The sequence below is a fragment of the Harpia harpyja genome, chromosome 2 (genome assembly GCF_026419915.1).
Source record: "Harpia harpyja isolate bHarHar1 chromosome 2, bHarHar1 primary haplotype, whole genome shotgun sequence".
NCBI classification, from domain to species: domain Eukaryota; kingdom Metazoa; phylum Chordata; class Aves; order Accipitriformes; family Accipitridae; genus Harpia; species Harpia harpyja.
In genome coordinates, this window is record NC_068941.1 from 14,898,063 (window position 1) to 14,922,140 (window position 24,078).

Sequence of the window (24,078 nt, forward strand, 5' to 3'; positions counted from 1 at the left end):
TACAGAAAAATGGAATGTTATTGAAAATCAGATAAAGATTTGCAGTTTTAAATTTTTATACCACATTATATAATTAGAGCGCTCATAGTATCTATTTTTGAACATGTAAACATTTGTGCAGGGAAGTGAGGTGGCAGGCTTTGCAGATTTGGATTTGAAAGTTTGTTTTATTTGTTATTAGCTACAGCACCATGTACACGCCTATGGCTTTCAAGAAATTGTGAATTGTTTGCTGTCCTGATAAGTTTATCATGCAAATTCAGGCAAAATAAGGGTCAGCACAAAGCAAGATGAGAGCAACTGCAATATTTCACCGTCACATGGTAAGACAAAGATGTAAAAAGACCAGCTGCAACAAAAATCCCCCTCCCTCCGTGGTTCTGACTGATGCAAGTTTTAAAAGGAAGAAGAGGGTAGAGGCATCATGGTTGAGTTCAGAAGTAATGACCCATAGAGGGACACAGTAAGAGAGATATTTCAAGCACAGGCTCAGGACATGGCTTTGACAATCAAAGTCAGAGCCAGAAAAAAAGATGTGGGTTTTTTTTTCCTGTTGTGTGCAACCACATGCATTGCAAAACTGTATTGATTTGCATGGGTTGAAAAGTTTCTCAAAAGAACTGTAATTAATTAGTTGAGAGAGGAAGGCGAGAGGAGAGGAGAGGAGAGGGGATGTTGTAACAATCCTCATACAAAACAAAGCAGAAAGGGAACAGCTGTTCTTCACCTCTCCTAGGGATAAGAGACACCAAATTTCGGTCACATTTCGGATGTGTTTAAACTGCAGCAAGTGAGATCCAGGTTACACAATAGGAAAAGCTTTACCACAGCCAGGGTAGCAAAGCACTGCAATAAATTAGCAGGGGAATTTGCAGAGTCTTCATCCCGGGAGACTGCAGAATGTGTTGGAAAAAACTCCCAAGAACGACACGTGCACGGCCAGTGCCCCTGTGCCGCTCCAGAGGTGGTGGCCTCCTGGGATCCCTCCTGCACTCTTCTGTGACTGCACGCGGCTCTGTAAAGCTCACGGAGCACAAAGAAAGAAAGAGAACCTCAAAATCCCAGAGCGTTTAATTTACTATTATCTAAATAGCACTTCATATTTTTTAACTGGAGATTACTTTTGTTTGAAATGGATTTAAATTTTCTTTAAAGTTGCAATTTTAATCATACAAGAAAAAAAATTTCATTTCAGGCTCAGCCCAAAATTATAATAATAATTTGATTGTTGTAAAACTATTGTAAAGCTTTCAGGTTGCCAACAATTTTGAGAAGCTTTTTTTCCAGGTTAAGGGAAACTGTTCTCCTCCCACCTTCTACTCCTAGTCCCAACTTACCAAACTGCATGCAAACAAACCTAGCAGTCGTGTAATTTTTCTCAGAAGAAAAATGTGAGCTAAGAGAAAAGGAGGCAAGAGCAGAAAGAGAGGTACAACCCTAGGGATCCTGAGTAAGAGCATCAGTTGCCTGGATTAAGACATAGGGCTGAAGCAGAGGATTGAGAATGGTTTTGGTGAGAAACTGAGCAGCACTGTAGTATCCACTGAGAAGGTCTTGGCCTTTGGGGGTGCATGTACGGTATTATTTGTTTATTTTTGAGGAAGAAGGAAGGACAAAAGAAGATGATGATGAGGGTAAGTGAGAGGAAGGAATCAAAGGGAAGAATGTGTGTGATGAAATAATTTTCACAGGAAGCTAATAAACAGAGAAAGGAAGAGTGAAGCAGTCTCTGAAATCACAGCTGTTCATGGAGTGAAGGTTCAGGGGAAGGGAACGAACTGGAACGGGGTCAGAAAGCGTGCTTATTGGTGACAGAGATGAAACAACCAAAAAAAGACCTTATGAAGAACTCAGTACAGATGAGGTTGAAAGAACTGTCTTGCCTCTCTGTAGAAGTTTAGTAAAGTCAGTAAAAGTTTACTAAAAGGCACACACTGGGAGCAGCACCACCAGTAACTTCTCCAAAGCCAGAGCAGAAAAGACTAAGGTGTTTTGAAGTTAGACATGGAGGACAAGCAGAAGGAACTGGGGCTATGACAAGAGGTGTCACTCTGGGAACAATGAACTTGGTTACATTTGATGTTGTGTCAGTGCCCTCAAAGATAACTTCAGTGATGCTTGCTACCATTAAACATAAAACCAGCTGCAAGCCAACAATTTTTTTTATCAAGTGTCAGTCCTTATTTATTTAATACATTCTGTAGAGTGAAGTTCATTAATGCAGTCAGTTGTGGGAGCTGGCTAAAGAGGACAGGCAGGAAGAAGCACAAGTTCACTGGAATTCTCCTCCTAGCTCTCCAGAGCAGGATACTTAACAACAGGCTATCCCAGCGCTGGCTCTCTGCCAGCAGAAAACAGAGGACATTTGGGGAAACAGCACAAGTACTAGTAAACATGTATCTGTATGACTTCAGAGCTCATCCACTGCAATATTGGCCGGTGGATTTTTGGTACCAATTTCTTAGGAAATTCAGGCTCCACCAGCCTTAAAATGAAATCTTAAGATATACAGGGCTTTATACAGCGTGTGCCTGCTAGCAGTGGTTTTCCCAGTACTGCCTGCAGTACAAAGCAGCATCTTTCATGTGCAGCTCTTGGGGAGTATTTGGCTTTGCGGGTAAAAAGTTCTGCATCTTGAGCACCTCCTGAGTAGAAACACTAAGGTCAGCCAGCACTGGTGTCATATGGTGCTGGTTTCTGTAAGGCTTGGTGAAATTCCAGCCTCTTATTAAACAGCAGTCTAATGAGGTTGCCATACTAGAAACTGCACATGGTTTAACTGAGGATGCTGGAGGAAGAAACCTACAGTCTGTAGGTCTTTATCAAGATATAACACCCTCCTACTCACTTAACAGAGACAGAAATTAATCCACTTTTTTTTTTTTTTTTTTTTTTTTTGATGAGGAGAGGAGACTGACAACAGCAGAAAGAATCATGACTACCATTTCCCGGTTTGGAAGTCCAAACCCATGCAAATGTGTAAAATATTGCCCTCACAATTTATGTAGCAGAAAAGCCAGAAAGCAGTGAAGTAGCTGCTTGAGAAAGATCTTTGAGTTTTTATAATTCAAAACTTCTGAGGCTCAAACTGTATTTTACAAGACAGTTCTGCTGCTGCTACCCTTTTAGCATGAGTCATTTTCTAGGCGACCTTTTAAGTCAGCCAAGAGCTGAACATCACCTGTTAACTATGTGTTTCCTATTCACTCTGCTTGACTCAACACTATGGATGACAAAGTCTGACTGGAGCCTCACTGAATTATGAGGCGAGACACAAGTGAAAGCTAGAGCTTAGACGTATTTTTTGCTGTTGTGTAACTACCTCCAAAACCTGCCTGTCTCTATCATGCAAAATTTCCAATTTCATTATGCTTCTATGAAAACAGGCTTGATGTCAAACCAAGGTCCACCTTTTCTGGTAATTTCTCATTTTCCCGTATTTCTGCTTCATTAAGTGAGGTGTTCGTGTCTGTTCATAGAAAAAAAAAGAGTTCACAAGCAATTTGTCATTGTGGGGGATTTACAGTAGGTCAAATTTATGATTAATCTGTTGCTTTTTGTTTGCCATTTAGTGATGGCAGTAAACAGATTTAGCGAGTCACATGAAGGAACAGAAATGGACAGCTTGTAACATTCAAATATCTACTAGGGAACAACATAGCAGGAAAAGAAACAAATATTTCAGTTTCTCAAGCCAGTGAATATGTCTGCAGCAGAAGAAAGAAACTCTATTTAAAAAAATAATCTCTGCTTTGTATGTACAGCACTTGAGCTTCCTGTTTCTAGGGAAATCAAACACTTGATATAAAACCAGTGAGGAAAACAGAGGAATCAAAACCTTTAGTTTAAAAATCCTACAGATTACTTTGTAATAGGTCCAGATCAAACAAAATTTCTGACTATCATGCTAAACTCAGGTTCTCACCACCATGAATACTACTTCCACTACAAGTTGAACAAAGAGGCATTTCAGGTATCTTTACCAACAGATTTTGAATAAATAAAAATGATAAATTCACCCTTCCCTCCCCAAGCTCTCAGGTAATCTCATCAGCGTGATACTGTGAGAACAGAGCCTGTCTTGAATTAGAGAGACAGTCAGTGCTAAAAGCACCTTCAACCTTCAACTTACCTGCAAGGCAAAATTCTGACAACATCATTGGGCTTGTAGCCTTCAATACAAACAGCGCAGTTATCAAAGTCTGGTTCAGTTTCCTACAGGAAAGAGAACATTCATCATTTTCATTTTTTGATTTTGACAGTTAATCTCTTCATACAAGAGCCTATGTGACAAAGTAAAACCGTCCTTGATACCTGGTGCAAATCCAATAATGCATTTCAAGACAAGCAAGTCAGATTTTCCGACACGTTTCCAGTTGGAAACTTGCCCTGGGAAGCGTGCGGGTTTAGTTAGCATGTTTTAACTTCCAGGATTTTCTGCATCTTCACAGAATCACCTTCTTCTCTCTCTACTCCATTTAATCTGTAAATTGCTTACCAGTATTCCTCCCCAGCCTGAAGGACACGCAGTAGCTAAATAAGCAATTGCCATTTCTGTTCTGCCTCATTGTGCCAGTGGTCTGAAGGAATCCTCAGCACAGAGTTTCATTTGGTAATGAGCAATTTGAAAAATTACCTTATCACCTTTCCTGATTGTTCTGACTTGTAGCTTGCTGATTGCTTTCTTTGCAGCATCTCCAAGCCGGCGCTGTAATAAAAAATGTGCTCTTAAGCAAAGAGTACCTCTTCATGCAGAAATCATCACCTTTTCTCCCTAGGCTTCTTAATAATCTGAAGTGACTGTACATGAAACAGGACAGTGCTGTATAAATATAAACAGATGAGGTCAGTCATACTGTCATTCACAATGAGGGCACAGCAGGTATTCTAGGCTTGCTGGTAACCCACAGCCGATGAGGCAAAGCTAGTCTAATGGAGTTCCAGCGGAGACTGCACGTGAGCCCATCAGGACACTATACTACCCCACCTTTACTATTCCAGTGAGTAGCAATGTATATAACAAGTCCACTATTTGCATATCCTACTTCTTCCCTCTCTTTTTTTAATCACACCTGCAAAAAATACATTATTAAATGAGGCCTGGGCTAACAAGCAGAGTGAACACTGGACTTAAGATTCTGAAGGTCTTTATTCTTACATTGTTCCAGAACTAGTTCATTATCTCCAGCAAGATATAAGTGCTGAAAGTGAGTTGTTAATTTGTTAACCACAAACCCCACGAATAATCTTATCTGCTGTTCTCTTTTTCTGCAATACAGAGTTGCCTACTTTATAGGAGCAATGCAAGGTATAAAAATGAGGCGAAAGCATGTGCAGTTTCTTACAGGTAAAGCACTATGTAGTCCTGTAGTAACATCCTATCCATACATAACCATTTGCTTGTTCTTTGCCTTTCTATCTTTGTCTCCAGCAGACCACAAATTGCTTAACCCCGTGATATTTCTGACTGTTCTCCCATATTTCCCGAACACTGTTACTGTGCTGGCAGGGTCACAGCCACTCAGGATTAAAGTATGTAGTAACAGCCTGATGCAAAACACCCTGTTCTCAAATGCTGAAGATGGAGATGCCTGCCTCTTGCAAGAGGCTGAGAACATTATGGGGCCGTTCATACAATCACTGCTCAGCAGAGCTACCTCTGCACCCTGTGCTATTGAGCTTGTGCCTGTATCAGCGCCCCAAGGACTTGGCTGTTCACTTCTGCTAACCCAACAAGGAGGAGATCTGGAGACAGACTCACAGGCTGGAAAGGTCTTTGAGAGGTCATGTACTCCCACCCTCTGCTCAAGGCTGGGTCGACTTCAAAGTCAGAGCTGTGTCCAGTCAAGTTTTGAATGGCTCCAGGATGGGAGATTTCACAACCTCTGTGGATAATTTGTTCCAGCGCTTAACCACTCTCACAGGCTTTTTTTTTTTTTTTTAAACATACGAATGGAATTTCCCTTGTTGGAGTTTGTGGCCATTACCCTTGTCCTTTCTCTGTGCACCCCCTCAAAGAGTCTGACACTGCCTCCTCGTCAACCACCCGTTCTGCAGCTGAAGGCTGCAAGCAGAACCCTTCCTCCTCCTCCTCTGCTCCTCTCCTGGCTTAGCACATCGAGCTCTCTCCGCCTCTCCTCAGATATCGTGTGCTCCTGTCCCCAGACCATACTGGTGAGCCTCCTCTGGGCTCTCTCCAGTTTTTTCATGCCTTTCTTGTACATTTCATGCAGCAACACCTACTCGATGTCTTCTTGTCCGCGTTACAACAGCTCACGATACAGTGCATCCCAATTTGTCACCAATAAACGACCTACTTAAACTCTTCTCTTCACCTCCCCTCCCCATCCACGCTTCCAGCCATGTGTTGTTACATAGGAGGGAGACTTGGGAGTGTTGGTGACTCAGAAGACACTCAACTTTTTGGACTGGGAACACCGCCTGTGCCAGAGTTCAGAGGGGCCTGTCGTTGGGAAGGATTTCCAGCTGGAGGGGGTGAGAGCACGAAGCCAAAAATGGAAGGAAGCTGGATGTAGTTTGTAAATTGAGACCTAATCACCATACAGATATGATTAATAAATTACCACTTTGTTCTTCAGATCCAATTAAAATCACTGAATTAAATTTAGAGAGTAAGCTTATTGGATTGGAGAGACATGAAGACTGACAAAATGCATGCAATACTGAAAGCAGAGAGCAAATTCAGATATGGCTAAAGAGGTGAAAATGATCTTGGCTATCATATGAGATTTACATATGAGCTTTACATATGCGCTTTCCAGCATAACTATTTACTACACGTGAGGGAGTATCTTGTAGTTATACAACATCTTTTCTGTAGTACATTTTTCTCACAGTCTCCCTTAAGTAAAGGGATCAGATGAGAGTTGGAAACATTTCTTGCCAGCTATTTGTTTCTTTAATGTAAATCAAAGACAGACTGATAACATTCAGCAAGACAAGAGTCATTATGTCCTGCTTCAGGAATTGCTTGTGATTCCTTTTTATCATTATTATTACTTAAACTAATGAAATGTCTCAGTTCTTTTTTGTACATTCTTCAAGGGGAAAGGACAAGATTAAAGACTTATGTACATCTTTGATCTGCTTGTTTTTATGTTTGCTTTCTCTTATCTATCTTAAATAGACAAGTTCATGACTTACATACAAATGAGAATAATTTAGTTTTTGAAAGAACAGGAATATCTTGGAGTAAAGTCATGCTTTCAAAGGACCCTTCCATTTGAACGAAAGGCATGCTATCACTAACCAACGATTTCCCCTAAAAGATAAGAGGCATTACAATAGTTTAAGGGTTTAAGATGAGGCTTAGAGATTTACAGCCATAAATCTCATAATCTCATTAGCAAGGCTGCAACATTCAGTACTGGACTGGAAGGAGTTAAGCATATCAGATGCGGTGGTCTTGTGGAGAGGGTGATACTAGTTAAAAAGAAAGGACAGTAGCATGGAAAACATCACTTGTCTGTTCCTGAGGAAGTGAATGACTGTAGATGCTGTGGTGCTGTGGAACAGAAATTACAGTAAGTGCGTCTCTCTTAATGGCCTTACTAAACTATCACCTTTGCAGAGAGGAGATAGCCTTGTGCCTTGTGCAGAAGGAAGCGCACCATCAGGATGAGGTATCAGACACATCTCCTGTACCACAGATAAAGTCTGGGGACTTCATCATGTGAAGCATCTTCCCAAGTCTGCTTCAAAGACTGATGTCTCTAGCCAATGGCCCAAAACTCTCATTCAAAGCCACAGCCAGCAGTCTTCCTTCTCAGATAATTCCTTGACCCTCCACATGCTGCCAGTCACATACTAAAGTAGATCCTTCACTGGAGATTAACCCAGGAGGCACGGGACCCTCCTCAGCCCCAGTGTGATCACTGCCTGCTTTGGCTTTCACTATCCTGCAAAACTCATGGAGCCCACCTGGTTTCAAAATGACTTTACAGAAAACTTCTTAACAAGAAACCAATGGGAAGAAATGACATGGAAGAAATACGGTCAACAGGTCTGGCACTTAAACATCATCCCCTCGCCATCTTCCCATCTCATGTCTCACAGAGGACAAAAAGAGAACTCTGCTATTACTGGTGAAATATGAAATCTGACACACTGACAGGGCTGGTTTTGTTTTTGTTTTTTGGTTTTTTTTGAAGCCTGTGTCCTGGCTGTTACAGGGCTGAGACAGCAAGTGACATTTTGCTGAATTATCTCCAGGACTTAACTTGTCATGTAATTCCAAACTGCTTTCAATTAGCTCTGCAACCTGATGTCTCTTGATGCAAGCAATTCCCACGGTCTTTCACAGAGAAACTCCCTCATCTTCTGGAGGGCTCCAGGAACAAGCTGCTGAGAAAGCAGATTGCCTATGCTTTCCTTACACAAATTTATCCTCTTCATATCAAAAGGGTGTATCATCAGGGCAACCACCGACTACCTGGACATCTTGTTAGGTGGGAAAAAAAGAGGAGGCCTTGGATTTTCATCCATGTGAATATCACTACCTACCTGCTACTTCCATATGTACCGTACAGTCGTCCATGGTAGAGATACTCTTAAAAATTCAATGTATTAAAATCAAAATTGAAATCACCATATTTGTAGCTGACACCCTGGCTGCAGGTGCACAAGCCCATAATAGAAGACAGTTTTGTGCTCTGCTGCATCAACTCCCAGCCAAGTTGGGATGAATGGGCCAGGACATTCAGCAAGAATCCTTAAAATCCTGATTCTCCACTCATGAAAATCAGGCACCTAACTGGAGTGAGCTGTGTCTTCCTTCTGGCACATGAACCTGGATTTTGCACACATGGTAAGGAAGAGTGGTGGCTGAAGATGTACGTGCTGCATGTCCAGGTTTCATCTCACCGGGGAGTCACAGGAAATGATTCCAGGAGATTCTTCACTCTTTCTAGCTGCCTCTCTTACTAGCTGGACTTATTGCTTTCTTGATGGATAATTACATCAGTTCCTTTTGGGTTTACTACTTGATCAGCAACTTATGCTGTGTGCAAGAAGGGAAGCGGACCTGGAAAGGTGGGTCACCATATAAAAGAGGACAAGGAGGCAAAAGTGGTTATGAGATTTGACATGTTTTTCATGAAAGGAAGACATAGTTGCGATGGGTCAGCTTGGAAGAGTCAAAATGGAAGATGACTTAGGGAGACTTGAAGCGACCAAGGAAAAACATTCAGAAATCTTGCTTTCATGTAACAGTGCAACACCCCTCCTGATTGGAGACAACAGCTTTTTCTGCTAATCCTATTTTGCAGTCAGCCACATTGTCCCATTCCCTCAGCACAGTGCCAAGACTACCAATCCAGAGGAGGCTGAACTGCTCCTGCTAGCAACTCCATCATCAGCCAAACCTAGGAAGGGCATGCATGACAGAGGTTAACAAAAAGGTAGGCGTAGGTTCTTATTTGACACAGAAAACATAGGCCCGCACAAGGCCTTGTTTTAAAACTGTGGGATTTTAAATCATTCGGATGTCAAAATGAATTCAAGCTTTTTAATTTTTTTTTTTTTTTTAAATTTTAACTGAAGTCTAACAGAAGAGTCACAGTTTTTCGCACTTTCAGAACAGGGCAGTCAGTTTGCACAGTTAGATTTTATCGCATTGCAGGGTAGGAACTGATAGCACAACTTTCTCTGAATAGGCCAGCCGGCTCCCCCTTCATCTGATGCTCTGTTTATCCAAACATGTCAATATTTGGATAAACTTTAGCCTGAGTACATCACAGACAGATAGAAGGAAGCATCTTTCCTAAAGTTGGCCAGCAATGAAGGTGCTTACAACACATGCAAGGCTTTCCAAGTAAACACAATACCTTCATACAAACAGACAAATGCAAGTTATAATGCCAAAAGCTTTTGAGCGCGATGACAAAAGAATCTTGCTCCAGCAAAGCAACACAAACAATTTTTCTTGTATATATCCGAATATCCAAGATATTTACATAGAAGTTTGTGATCCCATCCTTGTGCTACAAGAAAATGTGTCAAAGAGAAAAAAAAAAAACCAAGCAGAACTTCAGGGGAAATGGAGAGGAACCCTCATGGAAAGGGCAAAAGCAAGATGGGCTCTTCTGAACTACCCACATCATTATATTCCATTGCCAGGACTAAAAGAGAAAAAAAGCAAACCACAGCAACTCATTAACACAAATGGTTGAGCTTTGTCTGTATATCATTACCATTTTTCATATGAAAAATGCTAATAAAGAGACGAGAGGAGATGTCAGGCAAAACTGGATGAAGAAAGTACATGAAAAAATTCTAGTTTGCCCCATATCATTATTACAGCTTTGGCAAAAAATTAATAATAAATAATTGCTTAAGAGGAATACTTTCTTATTCTTCTGAAGAATAGAACTAGTATAATAACAAAGTTATTAAAACCTCTGCACAGGACAACTGCTTGTGCACACGTTAGTCTTGCTCAAACTTTGGAAAGAAAATACTGAAAAGGAAATCTGCTTGAACATATAAACCTATCAGTTCCAAACTATAGCATATTACCTGAATGAGCTTCTTATTTTGCTGGGTTTCATGTTTATGTATGTCTATTTACACTGCTAATTTGCCTGTATAATTACTTGATTGAAAGCACACTTATGGTACGCACATACATAAATTAGGCACACATGTGCTTTTGCAGCCAAAGCATCTAAAAATTATCACAGCCGTCACAGGGAATCTGCTGCCAGTGATGTTCAAATTCCAGCTGGGATAGTCTCATTCTTGCTATCCAAAATTTCATACCGTATATTTAAAAGGAAAATATATTCTCTCTGTCTGTAAATACAGAGCAGCTGCTCTCTATCTCAGAGGATGCCTGAATTTCAATGGGGGAGGGTGAGGGATCCCTATACATTAAGTATACGTTATGGAGTGTGTGGCAGTACTTTTCTCTACAAGATGATTATTAACGCTCTCAGTCTTACTTTTTCTGCAGAGCAAGCAAGGCAACCCTCTCCCTGCCCCGACAGTAATTTATTAAGGGTCCAGAAACCTCTCTGAATTACAGTGCATTTTTTTTCCCCTGCAGTAAAATGGTTATCTCCTCAGATTTCATACATTGATAACATTTTCTACTGTACCATTAAAATGAAATGTAGAAGCCTCAGCTTCACAGTTCTGCTGATGCTAAGATAGTTGCATCCAGACAAGAAAAGATTGAATTTATTATTATCATTGCTATTATTATTCATTGCTGAACTACCATAAAGACGCACAGTGCTTTATAAATCCAGAAGGCCTCAGGACCTAAGGCTTATTCCCACTGCTGTTGACTTCTCTCCAGCTCTATAGGTTTTGGATCTCTTTCAGGGGGTTTGAACAAGATGCCAAAACCAAAAGCAATGGTTTAATAATATTGGTGGCTATCACTACAGCACTTACATATTCAGTGATCATTGTCAAACGAACAGGGACATGTTTGCCTTTCAAGCCCAAGCCCCTTCTAAAGAAGTATTAAAATGAAAACACTTTCTGTTCTTTTTTTCTTTCTTCACTTATCGTGAACCCTTGTTTCACACACAGACATTCACATACCTCACTATATTTCAGTCATCATTTTGATCTCAAGGGTCGTTAGTTATACACATTTCTATGTCACTTGGCTATATGTACCAAGGCAATCTTTTCACTAATAAACATTATTAACTTTCTGTCTATTTCTTGTGTGTTTTGCATGGAAGAAAAACCCTGTAATATATATACACTATATTTATTAATTTCTTTTTTCCTGGATCCCATCTATATTGACAGAATTCTTGGCTTTTCCCAAAGGCAGGTGTTTTTATATCCCCATTATTTTCACTTCCTTGTCTTTTGTTCTGGTTTGTCTTTTTTACCACACATTCACAATTTCCTCAACTTTTACTTTTAAGCTGAATCCCACGGTTATTTATTGATAACACAAACAGCCATTCCAGCACCGCTCACCTGATTTCTGTCTCTGGCATTTGCGTAGCGGAACCGCTGGATGTAATAGAAGACCAGCCACGCCAGCGAGATGATCATCAGCACAATGAAGGAGATGGAGACGAACACCACAGAGGTCCGGCTGACGTACTTCTGCAAGTTGCGTGTCCCGATGGTTATGTACATCATCACAGTAATGTTCCTCTCCAGGAGGCTCACTATCTCTTTTCCTTTGGGTTCAGGAATCATTATTGCTACAACATCTTCTAGGCCTGTCAGACAGGAGAGAGAGAAAAGAAACCTTAAGTAAAACAAGTGATTGCCACGTAATAAAATGACAACACATAATAAAATGACGAGAGGATATGGCAAGGCCCCCCCAAAAGGGGGGGGGGGGGGGCAAAACAGTAACAAAAAAGCTCCCCTTTCTCCTGCTGGTTTTCACCAAGAGGTAAGTCAGATGGATCTCGTGAAGGTTTCAACTGGAACCAGTTACACACTGGTGTGTAACACACTAGTGTGGTTCTCACACTAATCTCGGTGAGATATGGAAAATGTGTTTCATGGGTTGACATAAACACAGATTTCTGGCGCTACTGAGGCTTATCTAGACGATATTGCTGTGAGCACTGCAGAAAGGGAGGCATGCTGCAGCCAGCATCCTTCTGTCCAGCACACTGCGTACATTAATCATAGCCCGTTTTGCCGGGTCATGAGTCTGTCAGCGAAGCCTCTCCCAACCCCGCGTTCAGACCAGAAATGCTTGCAATCACAGATCCCCGCGTGGTTTCATAGCCCGAAGGCACCAAAGCATCACTGCCCTCACCCGGGGCTGGCAACGGGAGAAGGCTGCAGGGGCAAGAGCAGCTCGACACGTTCACAGCTCGACACGTTCGCAGCTCACCCGCTGCCCACAGCCTGAGCCCACGCAGACGTCTGGGAGCTGGGCTCACCAACTGATGCAAGTCTAAAGTCAAGAGTGCTGTTTTATTCCACAAAAAAACGCTACTGCATCCCAGATCGGCCCCCGAGGCAGTCTGCAGCGTGGCCCCACAAGGATGCGAGTCAGCACAGCCAAGGCGGCAAAGGGGTGTCCGCTAATGGGATGGGGCAGGGACTTTCTACAGCCCTGTCAACCTTTCTGAAGTCACAACCCTGTGAAATAGGCCCTCCGCCGACCCATATATATTTATATATCTGTATCTCCATATATTTAGAAATAAACTATCACTGCTTTATGGTTTAATGCTAGGGATATTCTGTTCTTCCACTTCACAAAACAAGTACGTAGACAATTTTTACACCTAAGCTATGTTTTGCAATAATCAAATCCTGAATTGCACTAAGCGGCTAAGGACAAACAGATGTATTTTAACGTAGAAACACGCTAGACGCAACATCCTATGAAATGACATGAACTGGCATTTAGAAAAAAAGGTACAAACTGGGGGTGGCTGAGTCAGAGAGACAATGCTGGTGTGTGGTTTCAGAATTTCAGCTGGAATCCCAGGAAATCAGCCAGCATGTTGTTAACTCCACGGCTACCTGTATTTTGACTGTGGCAGGAGGACAAAGCGCTGCCTGCCTTGAGACATTCGTGGAGGTGGGAAGGGATCGCTCGGCCACGAACGGAGATGTGGGAGGGCAATTTACGTTTCTAACAGCATCCCCCTCCAAGCTGATATCCAACCTGAGCTTCACTGGTGCAGCACTGTGCCCTGGTCTTCATGGTTCGGTTCAGACATTTCTCCACCAAAAACCCCATGGAGGTATAAAGCAGGTTTTCAAAGGTATTTAGATGCTAAAGACCAGGAGGTGTCTAGCAGGATTTTGGATATAGTAAAGCAGACAGGTGGGTGGCATTCAATGGAAAATGCTAACAGTGGTGGAAACTTTATCAAATTCTGCTGGGTGCCTGGATCAATTGGAGGTACTGAAATAGCTGTGACAGACTGTTGCTACTCACACACGAAATCTGCTGCAAAGCTGGGAACTGAACCCTCCTCTCTCAAGTCTTGGAGTAGAAGTGCAAACACCACCACTCTTCCACTCGTGAGACTTTCCATGATAACACTCGCCTGATTACGAACAGGCCAGTTAGCGAATAGGGGGAAATCAATAGTTTGGCTGAGTCAAGCATTTTAGATGTCCATGATAGGAAACTTAACCTTTCTGCTGATAATCTTCCACAAAGCATTAATAATTTTCAGCTATTTCTCTTTATTTGGCTAGTAAGAGCCCACCTTCAGCAGCAAACTCTTCTGATACCTGTTTATTACGAAAGGCTAATGCAAACATTACCCCAAGAGCCTAGGGAGAATTTGCCAAGTCTCAAAGTGGCTGAGAAGGGCACTGGTGCCATGCCAGTAATTTTTCCTGCAGTCGGTAAGACAAATTTTCTGGAGCAGTGCTTGGCTGTCCACATGCCTGCCTTTGTTCTTTTCCTTTTCTTTAAAGAAAAAAAAAATTTATAAATCACTCTGCAACAAAAACAAAGCAACCACCTCACACATTGCTGAAAAGAACCCATAGTGAAAAATCCCACAGCCAGAAATACTGAAATGAATTTCATCAACTCCTCTCAAAAGCCACCATTCTGACCCACTCACTTGTCCAGTATGGACCTCTAACATCATCTTCAGTACAATCTTGGACACTGTATGAATGATGTTACCTGAAAGCCTATAAAAATGGGAGATACAGACAAAAACATTTTCAGTAGAAAATACAGGTAATATCTTAACTGTTTAATTATCTTGAATCTTACATTTCTTTAACAACATGTTTAGTTATGTGTAATTCAACTGAATATAGCTTAGTATAGTTCTGGAGAACTGTAAATAACAGGCATTGGCTAGATATGACATGTTGCAAATAAAGAATCACATTCAATTGTTCAGCTATGAAATTAATATTTTTGTAATAATAAAACAAGCACCCCACAGTAATGTCTTATCTTTCTTTAATAGTAAAGTAATGAAAAAGGAGGACAAAAAAATTGTGATCTCCTGCATAAATTTAATCTCATTCCTGTTTTTCATCACCTGCCCTTTCTGATTAAGCTACAGGGCAGCTTTCTGGCTTCAATTCATGGTGGAAACATAACTGGTTTTGAACAGGAGTGCAGCCACATGCCTCCCTTCTCTGCTCTCTCCTCCTTGCATCTCCCTGCCAGGATGGTCTACTGCCACCTTGGGCCTAGGGCCTTTTAACATACTTTAAAAAAACCAAGATACTAAGTAAATTGCCATGGATACATGCTAAGTAAAATTGCGTTTAGAAATGCAGAATAGAAGACGCGGCTATTGCAAGAGGAAAGCAGCTGCTTTTATTTATTCAAACCCTTAATATATTCAAATTTCAGGCTATCTGGTTATTTTCTTGGGAAACATTACCATTTGTAATGAAGCATTCTTGGAAAAAAATAACCAAATCAGCAACAAATAATAATCAGGAATTTCTTTTTAAACATTTTATTGAGTTTATGATAATTTCTCCAAGGCACTATAGAGAATGCTATTTGATCAATCAAGTCATTAAGCTAAGTTTTTATTCTCAAATATTCTCACTATTGGGAAGAAAAAAAAAGAAGCAAGTAATTTATTTCCCTTTCCTCCCTTAAACAACAAAATGTCTGGATATCTCGGTTTCAGTATATAATGACACATGAGAAGCTCCGACATACACGAAAACTATACAAATTAAAGAAGGGAAATAATGTAATGAGACATCAATGTTAGAGAAGCATTTCTATGCCCAAGGACACAATTCTTCAACAGACTTCAAAAAAGAGAAAGTATCTGGTAATAGGTACTGATGCTTCTCTGGTGAGTCAAATGCTAACAATGCCTTTCATTAAACACACCCACAATGGTAACTGCATTTTGTGGCACTCTTGTTACCTAACATTTCTTTTCTTTTTCTGGCCAAGATTAATGCAGAGTTTGACATGAATTTTTAAGTAGCTGTCAGGATGAATCAGAGATTCATAAATCAAAGGTATTCAGGCTGCAGTGAATGGATTTTTTTCTTCTTTTTTGGCTTAGGAAATATTTAACATATCAGTGCTCTCTCCTTGTGAGCCAATAATGAAAAAAGTAAGGTAGAACTTACAGGCATTTGGGATGATTTAAGTCACTTTAACTTGCTGAAGTGTATTCGCCTAATCAAATATTTCTGGGTGGAGAAAATGAGCTAATTCTGCTTCCGAGGGTTCTGCGTCCCATGGCATTATGCAGGAGGGCCATCGGCACGGTTATCGGTGGGTGTTGGACAGGCCCGGTCATTGCTGGCTCCAGAAGTGCCGTGCTGGAGAGCTGTGGACAGGCTCAGCTTGTTTCCCACTCGCTGGGCCAAACGTGTAGCCCTGTGGCTAATCCATTGATGGCACGTCAGCCGCACCAAGCTGTGGTTACTTTGTTCACTTACAAAGAGTTGCTCTGGAATGAACAGTTCTTGATACAGCAAATCCCCCAAGCACTATACCTTCCTGCACAGGTCATCCTGGGCTCTTCCTCATCCTTGTCACATCTCCTAACCAACTGCTAACAGCAGGAGGAACCACGGAGCAAGGGGAGATGGAGAGCGAGTCGGCAGCAGGCACCAGCCACCCTCCGACACCTACACGTGGTGGTGGACGACAGAGTTGCAAAGCAGCGATGAAGTCAGAGAGTATTGTCAATGGCAAGATGCGCACTTTGGAAGAAGACCTGGAAGACCCTCTCCAAACCTTCCTCCTCCACACGGTACTTGGCTATGGAAATACATTTCAGCCGGGATGCTTTTATGTGAAATTGCAAACTTTTTCAAGTGTAACAATCTATTCACTGGTGACAGAGGAAAAGACAGACTTCAGTTCTGTAGCAGTGGCTTTTGTAGAAGAAATGAACAGATTCTACGGCCAGCCGTACGTAAATTCTCCACCTTGGCCACAGGCTGTGCTGACAAACCTGCGATATTTCTTGATTCTGCTCTGGGAGCTTCAGGGGTGATACTGAAAATGGTCCTCTGTTCTTCTCATTAGCAGTCAGGCCCAGCAGTGGCAGGCTGCTGCTTTAATGCTTTGTCAATTTTTGATGGAGGCACTAAGAAGTGGTACGTTTCTGACACATTATAGAAGAGACAGTTTAATTCTTCATGCTTGGCAACTGCCAGAATTCAGTCAGAGAAATAACTAATTGAATTGTTTGAATAGAATTCCAATTTGGGAGGCATATAGAGTCTTCTCCAAGATATCCTATCAAGATGTAAATAAGGATTTCTCTTACGTTGTACATCAAAATCAAGTACTAAAGTATTTCCTTTTACAGATTTTGTAACTGCAAACTCAAACGCTATTCCAGAGTTCAGAAATTGCCCTGATGAAAAAGACAGTGTTCAGTCCCGCTCAGAGCCCAGGAATAGAAACCTCGCAGGAGGGTGCAACAAACCTAAGCAACTCCTCCTTTACTTCTTGAAGAAATAATTTCATTTTTAGGAATCAATTTCAGTAACTAGCAGCTATTGGGGAAAAAGCAAACCAAAACGCAGATCTAAACGATTCGACGGCCTGCCCGTGCCCAGCTCCGGAGCACCCTCCCGGGGCTCAGCCCGTGGTCTGTGGGTCCTGCCAGCCCCACGCAGCGTGAGCCAATTCGGCCGTGGCGCTTCCTGCAAGCTCAGCAGCGCTCGCCCTGCACAAGGACTTACTGTGCTGCCAACCGTGCGAGCGCTTTCCTGCCGTAGCTCCTGCTGCTGCCTGCATCCGTGTGAATGGATTTTTACGGTATGATCTGGATGATGTGTAACATTTTGAAGCAAATTTGGAGCAAAGCACAGACATTATTTTTTAAAGAATACTATTGGGTTTTTTTCCCTCCAGAACAGCAGCTCAGCTAAAAAAATTAGTACTGAAGAGAATGAAAAGTGATGGTGCTGTAGTTGTGATTGTCTAAGCTATAACCAAGAATGGTCTGTTGGGCTATTAGAAGATACTACCTTGTGCTACAGACCTTGTCCTCTTTGCAAATACTATTGCTTTATAATCGTGTTTGGTTTCTTTACAATGAAATTACATGGGAAATGGTATATAGGTTAATCGGATGGCATTTCAATTGAATTTTAATGCTATGTAAATTGTTCTAATATTTTCATAATTGCAACAAGGGTTCCAAGACTTTAAGACCATCCAATGAGAGTTCAACCTCAGTTCTTGTGTTCTGTATGGTACAATTATAAATTGACCAGAATATCAGCTGTTACCTATTTTTCTCCTTTAAAAATAAACATAGGCTTAAATTACATTTTGGTGAACTCACAAATTACTTTTGGAAACCAAAGCAGTATTTTAGAAAAGCTGATGAGCTTCAGCCATTTCAGAGAAGCAGCAGTGTAATATTGTTTAAACAACATCCTAAACTCTTACGTAGGCCAACTGGGAAGCATTACCGGTAGGAAATCAAACTGGGTGAAAGGACTGTTCCCTGCAGGAACTCTCCTCTATGGGGCATTCATGGCATTGGTCTCAAATTTAAGTATCAGCAAATGAGACTATAGAAAGAACTAGCAAAGAGAAAGGCAATATATAGTAAGTAACAGTAATACATAGTCAATACATCATATATCATAGGTGAAATGACTACAAACTGTCATCTATAATCTCTTGCATAAACTATCACGATGACAGAGGACTAGAAAGGACACCAATTTCTAATGAGGTTTCATAACAGATATGGGCAACACCACATCTGGTTGTCCAAAGTTATTCAGTGAGGTTCCTCACCAAAGACTTGTAAGCAAAAAAGGCAGCTCTGAATAAAATAGCAAGGACATCCCATGAGAAAATAAGGGGTTAAAAGACAGAATCTTGGTCAAAACATCAGAGAGCCACCAAGTACAAAAGAGACCCAGGGACCACAAACTGCTGGAAGCTGGGAAGGCGATTCTGGAGAGGCAGGACTAAACATTCACCCTGTGCTTGTACTCTTCCTCAAGCAGCTGCTGTTCACCATTACGAGAGACACGATGCTGGGACAGCTGGATCTTTGGTCTCAAACCATAGACTTGCTTTTACCTTAACTGGGAACTGAAAGCTGTATCTGCCCTGGAGAGAAGAAAGATTAAGTCAAGTCATGACAGCGAAGAAACAGGGCCAAAGTCAGAGGTCTGATTATGCCAAAAAGTCCCTCTCTGAGCTGGCGTGGGGAAACGATACCTGTTTCTGTGACTGGTGATGAACAAGAAAGGACTGGGGCTGAGAGAGCTGGTGCTCCTTGCTTCTCGCAGCCCCAGTTAGGGCTCGACCTGAGGCAGAAAGGTGTGTTTCTGACGTGGAAGCAGGAGGGTGGCTTGGTGGCTCAGAACTGCGCACCACATACGTGAGCATCAAGTGTCCAGCTGCCGCCACGGGGTTACGAACGCAGGCACAAAGCAGAGGAAAGCAGCAGCAAGACGGGAGATGCAGCTGCTGGCCTGGAGAGACAGCCTGCATCCCCCCCTGTGCTGAACATCACACCCGGGTGCTGCAGGGGGGCCCGTCCAGCTCGTCTCTCCGTGCCCAGCCCAGAAAGGTATCACCGTCACCAAGGGCAAGGGATCGGTGAGGTTTGGGGCAGGATCTCACCCTACGGTGAGGTGAAGGAAGGCTGCGGAGAGGGATGCAGAAGTCTTCGCCTACCCGCTTGTGGGGCTCGCAGGCAGTGCCTGCCCCGAGGTGCCCCCCCGGCAGCAGCCCCACTCTGCCCTCGCACCCTCCGGGGTGGAGGAGGAGAGCTGCCAGCTGGGAAAGGAAAGCGGGAGCATGAACATTCTCTGTCCCCGCTGCTAAAACTGAGACACACCAGTTAGGCGGAGCTAACCCCCTTCTAGGGTGCCCAGCCTGAGAGGGGAAAAAAAATGCAGGGGAAGGCCAGAAGCAAAGACAGCACAGCAGCACGTAGCCCTGTTTTTATGGATATCAAGCTAGTGAAGTTATCAGAACACGAGTTTTCACCATATCATCTTTTTTCTTTTTTACTCTAGGCCCCTTGCTTTGCAATGACGTAGGTGCTTTCAACATCCCCTGCCCACGTTTCCAATTTGTTTTCCTTCTCTGTTTAAAAGCAGAGAGATATTTCCTTCAACTTATCCTCTCCCTCATTTCCCGCTTCTCCTTGGCACCGTTAGCACTCGCCTTGGTCCTTTGCCCATCTTCCAAAACATTTAGCTGTAAATCAGGTTTCCTTAAAAGGCAAATGCAGCAACCATGGAGAGAGGAGCGACACCTTTTCCCTACAGCACTTTTCCCATTTGTAAAAGAAGGAAACTCTTTTACGAGAACTACTTTTTTTTCTTTTCTTAGACAACCTTATTGTCACGAAACACTTTTCATTGCAGAAGCCCAAATATCTAGTAGGATAATTAAGTGACCTGTAAAGAAAAAAGACCTACTGATGCTAATGACCGGCTACAGTACTTAAGTAACGGATACAAAAGTTTCTTCGGTCCCTGAAGTGAACAACAATAACCTCCAGCAGAGCTGTTCTCGGTTCATTTCTTGCGATGCTAAAACCAGGAGAGGCAAGATGCTTCTGGCTGTGATCTTTCCCGTGAAAAGCAGTCTCAGCCACTGTTTATTACTGTTTAGGGACAAAGAAATTTCTGTTCATGTTTTTGTAATCAATGCTGATTTTGCCAAGGCTGTAAGAGCTCAGAATACATTGACTTCCTCTGATTTTATGCAGAAACTGCAGCAAAGGAAAAAGAAGTAAAAGCTACAAAACTCACAAAATCAAATTCAGCACCATAGCTGCATTTTTCCTGGGCTTGGTTCCCACAGTGTCAGCTCATCGGTCTGCTGAACTAACCAATGCTAATGAACCAACGTGGTGTTACTTATTCATACTTAATTACAGAAAACAGACGGTTCTCCGAGAGGTTTCCTCAGACACCAACCCAACCCAAGGCACAAATTTTGGAGACTGTTATCTTAACCAAGATAGTACTTCATTATAACTGCTAATCATTTGTACTGAAGACCTCTCTAGAAATCTCCCTTGGTTTCTAAACAATATACACTGTTAATGGCATATGCCACTTGTTATAAGTTCTCTGTTCTGGAATTTGCACTGCAATGCTTTATGATTTTTTTCATGTACAAGGTGGCCAGATGGACTCCTTCATGCAGGCCTTACAGCTAGGATACGCTCCAACTCATAGCAAAATATGCTACGGGGTCAATTCATTAGTAAAACACAACCTTTTCAGAGTTGTGGCAAAACACACCCACTGTCTAAAGCAGAAGCTGCTTTGCTATCTTCAGTGGAATTGTGCCAAAAGAAAATGTGTCTTAAATAGCATCTTACGTAGTCAGGGTAGAGTACGATGCAAACACATGCTAGTTACTGTGCGTGGCGCTCTTAGAACAGGTATAAATACATTTTCATTTACAAATGGGGAAACTAGAGCAAGTGTGTTGAACAACTCGATAAAGACCCTTAAAAGATAAGGGCAGAGCATCTGAATCCCAGCCTTATCCCCAACAGGAAAGCAGCACCGATACTCCTCCAAACAGGCAGGATGAATAAGCAGAGCGGCTGGAGTTGCTCAAGTCTTCCTTGGAAACAGGGGCAGGGTTCAGCACAGCCCTGCCTGCCCAAAGCGCCCTTCCTCTGCTAGCAGGGCAATTCGGCAAGAGCCGGTAGATGCTGTCGTTGTCCACTCCCTGCATGGGGACAGGCGTGCCGAGTTTGTCACTGTACCCCTGCTTTAAACCCTCCTCCCTTCAAACTATGGATCCCTCCCCAGGTAAGCCTGCATTTGGGTGAATCAGGATGCTTGCACAGAATATGGCATAAAACCAGCCGGCTGATCATACTCGAGTGCTTTAGGAAGGCAGCAGCCCTCACCGTTTGCAACTGATCCCGCAACACACCGCACGGGGAAATGCCGGTGGCCGGGAGCGGTGTGAGTTGGTGGAACCTGGCAAGAAGCACAGCTTCCCACTGCAAACACCAGGCCAGCCACCTCTAGCACAGCTAACTGCAGCAGTGACCTGGAATCCCTCCTTCCAAGCTTTAATCCCATACCGTGACAATACATGAACACATTTGGTAGAAATGCAACCTTGAGGTGCGCAAAGATGCATGGACGATGCAAAGATAAAACGAGGGAAAGAAATCAACGACGCTGGAAGTAACTGAAGCTGTTGTTTGCATAATTAAATAACCTACATGGAATTATGTCATGCTACTAGAGTTATGTGCTGTTTGTGTTTTGCAGACTTCATGAACAAAGAATATTGAAAACACACAGAAAATTAGGAAGTAAGCATGAGACTATACACAGAAAAAAATGTAGCCATTATTATGAAGATCAATTACAGCTTTTAATCTAAATTTAGAGACAGAATCAGTGATTTTTTTTGATGTAGTGACAAATCCTGCTCATGTACTCATAACGTCAGAGAAAGTGTTAAAAAAATATTAGTGCCGTATGCAAAACAAACAACATTTGACCCTAGTGAGTAAGGTATCATTAGGAACTTTCTAAGCCATTAAAAAAGGAAAAAAAAGAGAGGGAGAGAAAGACACGTATGCAAAAATCTCATTTCAACTGAAATGCCTGAGTTCTAAAATGATGTTTCAAACACACTTAACACAGCTGAAAATACCTCTTAAACCCAAGAGGCTTCGTCTACAACTCTGGCTGAAAACTATTCATTAAAGGAAATAGATGGGGACCAGATGAGGGTTTCTTAATCACCGGTTCTCATCACCGGTCCCCACGACTGGGACTACATCTGTTCCCAGCGCAAGTCCGAGCAGCGTCAAAGGCACTGCAGCACCCGGGGGCTGGTGAGGGTCCCCAGGGCACTGCAGAGCCTTCGCCGCGGTGCTGCTCTGACCCTTGATTTCTCCTGCCCCTTCCCCATCTCTCTCCCAGCACCTCCTAGGTGCAGCAGGTCAGGCCACCAGTTACAGCAGAGCTCCCGCTGAAGGTCTTCCACCTCGGCACCCAAATTATTACGCAGGGACAGCTCGAGGCTGCCTTGGCTTCCCTAAAACCCCCTCTTTCACGTTGACCCAAGGACTGGGCACCACGGGCTGCAGGCTGGAGGAAAGGAAAAGGGACATGGTGACACTGGCTGCTGCTTGGGGAGGCACGGCTGCGCACATCCTCCTCCTGCACCATCAAACCTGCCAGTCAGAGCAGCCTTACAGGGCACCCGTTTTTCTCCAGAGAAGACGAAGCTTCACAGAAGCAGGCCTCGGACACCTTTGCCTACAAATCCAAGAAAGAAAATCCCCAAACCAAGAGATAAAGACAACTCTGGTTGAAGCCACATATTACAACTCTGGTGGCTCCATGTGGGCCAGAGTGGTTTGCAATTTAAAAAGCACAGATGACTGAAAGAGTAAAGAGCTAGAAAACAGCACAGCACATCTGGTGTGGTTTTAAGCAAAGTTGCTGGACATGTTCCAGTTCAAGTGACCCTGAATTAGCTAGGCAAGAAACGGGTTTGGAGCAGCAGTCTGGGAACTTTGTAAAATTCAGGGGATTTCCTTTTTCCTCACTCAGATAGAACTTCCCCAGAGGTGCAAAACCACTAACTGCTTTTATCACTCTTTGCAGGGGGATGGGATTAAAAAGAACTGATAAGAACAATGAATTAAAATGGAGCAAAAAGAAAGAAAACAGTGAAAATAAATGGTAAAAACAAAACAAAAGGACAAATAAGCCAAATCTCAGGTACAGGGCTAGGAACACGTCAGCAGAACGAAACAAGCCAAATCTGAGGCAAAGTATCACCGACACACTGCCCAACCCTCTAAAATTGCTGAACATCCCTCAGTGCCATTAGATTTTTATGGGAGTTTTGTAGACCTCTACAATATGTGCCCTTAGTCCTCTCTTTTCCACGTTGAATGATCCCCGTCTTACTCAGCCACTCCTCACATGGAAGCCATTCCATACCTTTGAACATACTTTCCCATATAGGGGATGGATAGGTTTGATTAATAATGGCACGTTTGCCAACACTTTTTCTAGTTGCTGCCATCTTAAAGACTTTCCCAGGAAATAAAAAGCCTCCAGTGATTATGCTCAGCATAAGTTGTAGCCACAAGCCTGAACCTTCTTCTTTTCACCTCACCTTAGCATCACATGGATGACTGATGC

General features: G+C 42.6%; 1 protein-coding gene across 2 annotated transcripts in view; it reads right to left on the bottom strand.

Moving 5' to 3' along the window:
* Positions 1-24,078, bottom strand: part of RNF150 (ring finger protein 150) — a 127,182-nt gene that overhangs the window by 43,799 nt on the left and 59,305 nt on the right. For both annotated transcript variants that reach the window (XR_008239434.1, XM_052815979.1), the window contains exons 2-4: positions 11,965-12,215; positions 4,637-4,708; positions 4,133-4,215 (exon numbers count right to left, since the gene is read on the bottom strand). Coding sequence is in view for 1 of the 2 variants with exons in the window: in XM_052815979.1 (XP_052671939.1) it covers positions 4,133-4,215; positions 4,637-4,708; positions 11,965-12,215 (406 nt within the window). In the remaining variant the exon portion in view is untranslated. The remainder of the gene's footprint in view (positions 1-4,132; positions 4,216-4,636; positions 4,709-11,964; positions 12,216-24,078) is intronic.